At 31.1% G+C, this 6,089-nt stretch overlaps 1 protein-coding gene across 1 annotated transcript; it reads left to right on the top strand.

The window, feature by feature from the left end:
• Positions 1-1,124: 1,124 nt before the first annotated feature.
• Positions 1,125-3,438, top strand: LOC137816013 (uncharacterized). The gene is made up of 6 exons (XM_068619116.1): positions 1,125-1,745; positions 1,835-2,060; positions 2,144-2,580; positions 2,662-2,769; positions 2,962-3,012; positions 3,097-3,438. Exons 1-6 carry the CDS (start codon positions 1,125-1,127, stop codon positions 3,436-3,438), a joined length of 1,785 nt encoding a protein of 594 aa, XP_068475217.1.
• Positions 3,439-6,089: the final 2,651 nt, after the last annotated feature.

The raw sequence follows: 6,089 nt of genomic DNA, 5'->3' as shown, positions 1-6,089 counted from the left end.
TCATCTCACGTGTTGGGTTCATCTCTGGGTTCATCTCTGGGTTCATCTGGATTCATTTGTGGGTTCATCTGAGGTGAGAGCATGTCTTTGAATGGTGCTTAATCGATTATGGTTGAACTCGCACTGGTCACATAATCGATTATGGTGTAGATAATCGATTAAGTAAAGGCACTAACCGATTATCTGTAAAAATTTCAACCCATAATCGATTATCTGAAGTGTGGAAAAAGGGTCATAATCGATTATGCATTGTCATAATCGATTATGCTTGTTTTTTGCCTACTAACATAATCGATTATACGTGGATAATCGATTATCTTGTGTATATAACTGATGGGATAATCAATTATGTTCTAAATTTTGTGAATTTATTTGTTTCTTAATTTGTTTTATGTGGTTTTCAGGCACTCGTGGTGGTGTGTTCTTCATCCTATCAGTCATCCCTATTGTGCTGTTCTTGAGTGCTTATCTTCATGTTTTTAAATTTTTTATGTAAAGTTATTTTTTTTAATTTATGTTTGGATGATTAAGGTTTTGTAATTTTTTTTTTAGAATTTAGTTTAGTTAATTATGTTAAGGACTTAGTAAATTAATGTTGGTTGTAATATAATTTGTTTAAACTTTAGTTTAGTTAATTATGTTAAGGAGTTAGTAGATAGTTAATTAAATATGTTAAGGAGTTTAGTTAATTAAATTAATTCCTTTATTTGATTTATTGTTTTAATTTTTGTAGATAGTTATTATTTTTTTAACATTTAAGGAAAAATATTTATTTGTATGAAATGAATGATTTACATAATGGAAACAGAAATTTGTAAAGTTTAGGTAAGAAATTTGAATTTGTAATAATAATTGTATATAGTTATTAGTGTTTAAAAATTAAATTGTTTATAAGAAATAATATTTTATTTGTAAATAATATTTTTACAGAATCTAAATAAAATTTGATAATGTTTAGTTAATATTTGTTTAGATGGTACATAAATTATTTTGTTTGTTTATATTTATTTGTTGTTTGATTAAATTATGTTATTCAATGATATAGTAATTTATAATAATTTTTTTATTAAAATTAATTAAAAGTACGTTTTAGGGTAACTGTATTGGTGTACTTTTACACCGATATGGTAACCGTGTTCGGTATGAATTCGAAAAGAAATTATGACGAGGCAGAGATGGTACACTTTAAGGAAACAATTGCAATTTATGACGATCTTGTTGCGGCAAACATGAATTTAATTTCACAAATCGAAGAAACAAATAAAAATAATAATCAAGGTGCATCAATCATGATTCTTTGTATGATTGCTTTTGGATTGAAATTGTTACGCACGGTGCCTACTACAAGCAACTGTATCAGTGAGTCCCAACCACAAAAAGAGCATCGCAGACAAGAATTGATGGAGTACTTGGTTCACACTGAAGAATCTCGTCACATTATTTGCATGGGACCGGAAGCTTTCATTAAATTATGTGAACGAATACGGGGAACTGGACTTGTTAAAGATGCATATCGATCAACCGTGGAAGAACAAGTAGCGAAATTTCTGCACATTATTGAGCATAATGTGAAGAATCGAAGTGTGTCATTCTTTTTCCATCGGTCTGGAGAAACAGTTTCCCGTCACTTTCATAATGTTTTGAGTGCAATTTTAAGATTGGAGGGAGAATTCTTAATTCAACCAAATGGAACAGTTGTAGAACCACACATCCTTAACAACAGACGATTTTTCCCCTACTTTAAGGTTTGTGGATAATAACATTACTTGAAATTATGTGTAATGTCTTCTTTAGTTTGTGTTTAATTAAAGTTATGAATTTTTGTTTACATTAGGATTGTTTAGGGGTCATAGATGGGAGTCATGTACGTGCTAAGGTTGCACGTGCTGATGCGCCTCGTTTTCGAGGGAGAAAAGATTGGCCAACCCAAAACATATTTGCAGCCTATGACTTTGACATGAAGTTCACATATGTCTTAGCCGGTTGGGAAGGAACTGCCTCCGATTCAAGGATATTGAAAGATGCTTTGGTACGAGGCGATCCTTTGGTTATTCCAGAAGGTTAGTTATAGGGGATTGGGTATGCAGAAGAATTAAAAGGTTGTAGTACTATATACTAACCCAACTTTCCACAATCTTTGTAGGAAAATACTATCTTGGTGATGCAGGTTGTATGTTAAAACGAAATATAATAACACCTTATCGCGGGGTGAAATACCATTTGAAAGAATATTCGCGAAGAGGGCCACAAAATGCAAAAGAGTTTTTTAATCATCGAAATTCATCACTTAGGAATGTAATTGAGAGAACCTTTGGGGTGCTTAAAAAACGTTTTCCAATTATAGCCAGTGGGACTAAGCCACATTATGATGTGGATACTATGACAAAAATTGTTTTAGCTTGTTGTATTGTACATAACTTTCTACGCGGGATCGACAATGATGAGTCTCTGCTTAAAGAAGTAGATAATGAATTGTTAGAACAAGATGTCCAACCAAGCACCACCCATGCTCGTGAACATGATTACAGGCTAGGGTGTGATATTAGGGACACTATAGCAAACAAAATGTGGCAAGATTATGTAAACAATTAATTTCATGAAATAATATATTTTCTACCATTTTTCAATGTTTGTCATCCTAACTTTATTTAAGTTAATTAGATGGATCGCGGGAAAAATGTGGCTTCAAATTCATCAAGTTCTTATCGAGAGTTCACCAAGTGGACGGCGGAGATGGACCTAATTTTGTTGAATGCAATGATTGACGAGGTACGAAAAGGGTGTAGAATTGATGGTAGCTGGACCACTCAAGGATACACTAACATAGTTATGGCTTTAAATGAGGCAGACTTATCGGGTCTTAAGAAAAATAATGTGAAGAACCGCTAGAAAAGCCTGAAGGACAGGTGGAGGGAAATCCATGATTTGTTTGGTGGATTGAGTGGTTTCGCATGGATTCAGACCACCAAACTTTTTGAAGTCGAGGACGAAGTTTGGAGTGAGCTGATTAAGGTACAATGATAAGTACTTTTTTATGTAACAATTACATTTAACTTCACATTTCGCATCATATACTAATATGTGAAATGTATGTAGGCCAAACCATCTGCGGCGAAATGGCATTTCAATCCCATTCGCCATTATAACCTCATGGAGGAGTTGTGGTCTAATGATAGAGCCACGGGAAGTCGGGTCAAGACAGCCCGTGACATCAATTCACCTCCTGACATGACCAATTTCAGTGTCAACCTTGGGGAGAATAATATGGATTATATCCCCGAACAACTGAACTTTGAGGAGGCAGATGACTACGTGCCACGATCACCTGCTCCTCAATTCCAATCTAGTGACACTCCTTCAGACACACCCTCAAACACTCCTTCTATGCCGTCTGCTGGCTCTGCGGGCACATCCTCATCCCAAGGATCAAAGAGATAAGGCCCCACTATGGACGACATTGATGATCAATTTGCAATGTTGAATAGTAATCTTCAACAATGCGTGTCATCAATGAAGGATGGAAATGAAAATGCCTCTCAGTTGGTGAATATTGCTCGTGCACAGGCAACGACAGCTCAAGATATAGCTGCCGAAATTAGAAGAAGAAACGACCTATATGCTCAGCATGTACACCACCATCGACGCCATGCCTCATACCAGTACTCAGAGTCTGATATTTGGGCAATGCTCGTGGAGCTAAACATTCAAGATGAAAAACTCATTGATCAATGCTACGAGTTTTTATGTGACCATCCCAGAAGAGTTAAGCAACTATTTGGGATGCCATATGAGCGTCGAATGACAAAATTGTTTGGATTTATGACTAGGCATTGATTTCATATCTCTGCGTAGGGGTTACCTTTAATTATTGGACATGTAATATTTGACTGTCTTTGTTAGTTACTGGACATGTAATATTTGACTGTCTTTGTTAGTTATTGGACATGTAATATTTTGCTTTGTTATTTTTGACGTTGACATTGTTATTGTTAAGGTTTTATGCTACTTTTCATGCTACTTATTTACATAATCATATTGTTTTTAATGCAACTTTTTTACCATCTTATTACTTCGACAGCATTGGTTAAGTGTCATTCAATGTCTGCGTATCACAACACGTCGTCATCTAGTTGTATTGGTTGTAGTGTGCAAAAACGTGGTACTTTTACCCATGCTACTGAGAGCACAAGTGCCTTCGTTGATCCTATTTGTGATTGTGGACAATTTGTTGTTTTGAGAATAGCGACAACACATAAAAATGCTGGAAAATAATTTTGGGGTTGTCCCAACTACAAGGTAAAATTTATTCAAATAGGTTTGAAACAAACTTAAGAATGTTATTTTAAACTTATTCATTGTTCAATTTTATTGTTTTCTTCAAAATAGATTAGAAGTGGCATGGTTCTAGGCTGTAATTTTTTCAAATGGTGCATTGAAGACGTTGCCGATGAAAAAGATAAAATTATTATCATACAACAGAATAAGATATGTCTTCTAGAAAACCGTTTGAAGGTCTCCACAATGAGGATTAAAATGTTATTACTGGGAATGTCTTTTCTTTTTCTAATTAACATTATTATGTTCTTCATGTAATGACTTTATATTATATATTTTGACACCTACTTAACATTCATGTTATATTCTAAATTTCTATTTTCTCTTTAAAATATATTCATTTTGCTATTCATAATAATGAAAATTATTATTAAAATTAATTTTATATATATTTTTATATATATAACATAACATAATTTAAAAAATCATATATAATATTAAAATTATGTAAATAAATTAACTTAAATAAAAAATAATTTTTAATTAATAAAATGTTAAATAATAAAATTATACTTTAATTTTAAATTATAATAAACTAAAATATGAAATAGGATTAATAATTATTTATTCTTTTTTTATATACAATGGTAAAATTGTAATCTTACAAACTTTACTATTCAAAATAATTTATAATATTCTTACAACTATCACATCACTCACAAATTTCAATAAATTTTCCTCACACATCCACTCTAACATACCTCAATCCAAACAACTTCAACTTTCTTCACACTTTCACTCTCACTCACCCTCAACTTTTCACTCCCCCACACCCTCTAATCCAAACACACCCTTACAGACAAAGGTATATATGCAATTTTCTTTTCATCTTCTAAATTTTTAAAATTGATAAAGTGTCAATAATTACTATCATTGAGATTTGCACAAAAATAAACATTTTAACAAATTATTTGTGTTTTTATTCAAACTTTTCATTTACATTAAAAATAAATAAATTTTGTCATTTTTCCTAAATTAGGAAATTTATATAACTTTTGCAATTAATGTTAACCCAATACAAATTCTCAAATAATATTGGAAAGTTTTTAGGCTTCATTATCTGGCATGGAAAAGTTAAAAAAAAAGTTGACTTATAGATTGTGGATAAAATTAATCATATATGGTGGATAGAAGAATCGACTTTTGAATAAGTTAGGTTGATTAAGGATATTTTTAGACAAACTCCTTTAAGAAAAACAATTTTTTTATACATTGAATTAAACTTTATATAAATAAATATATATAGAAATTAAAAAAAGTTATGTCAAATCATTTGTATAAATCTATAAGAAAATCTATACATCGGTGACTATATTCATAAAAGTGTGAAGATGTGTCCTTGAATTTATCTCATTTAAATTTGGAATATTTATTTTATCCTATAAAAATCTTGGTTCGTTGTATTTCATTCTGAATAAATATTTTGAAATATAATAATTACATTCAAAATACTAATTCTACAATGAAAGTGGGTAGGTGAAAAATTGATAAAAGATGCAAGTTATTTCACCGTGCACCCGACAAATGACTTTCTGTACCTCATTATTAGCTGAAAAGACTATTTTACTCCTTTTAAAAAAACTTTTGGATTACTCTTTTCGAAATATTTTCATAACATTTTTTTAAACACATTTTATGAATTCTGAATTTATCATTCTAAAAAATAAAAAATGTTTTCCAAAAAAAATATTCTAAAATGACTTTTTGTTTTCTGAAAATATCATTTACTTATGGAACTCTTATTCTAGAATCAT

Source organism: Phaseolus vulgaris, chromosome 1 (assembly GCF_000499845.2).
Source record: "Phaseolus vulgaris cultivar G19833 chromosome 1, P. vulgaris v2.0, whole genome shotgun sequence".
Taxonomy (NCBI): Eukaryota; Viridiplantae; Streptophyta; class Magnoliopsida; order Fabales; family Fabaceae; genus Phaseolus; species Phaseolus vulgaris.
The sequence above is the reverse complement of the archived record's forward strand: the minus strand, read 5'-3'. Positions and strand labels throughout refer to the sequence as shown.

Bases quoted from the DNA above. Each gene is read 5' to 3' on its own strand.
- LOC137816013 (XM_068619116.1), top strand. From the start codon at position 1,125: ATGGTAACCGTGTTCGGTATGAATTCGAAAAGAAATTATGACGAGGCA. The intron at 2,061-2,143 runs GTTAGTTATAGG...CAATCTTTGTAG, and splicing joins TCCTTTGGTTATTCCAGAAG to GAAAATACTATCTTGGTGAT. The intron at 3,013-3,096 runs GTACAATGATAA...AAATGTATGTAG, and splicing joins TTTGGAGTGAGCTGATTAAG to GCCAAACCATCTGCGGCGAA.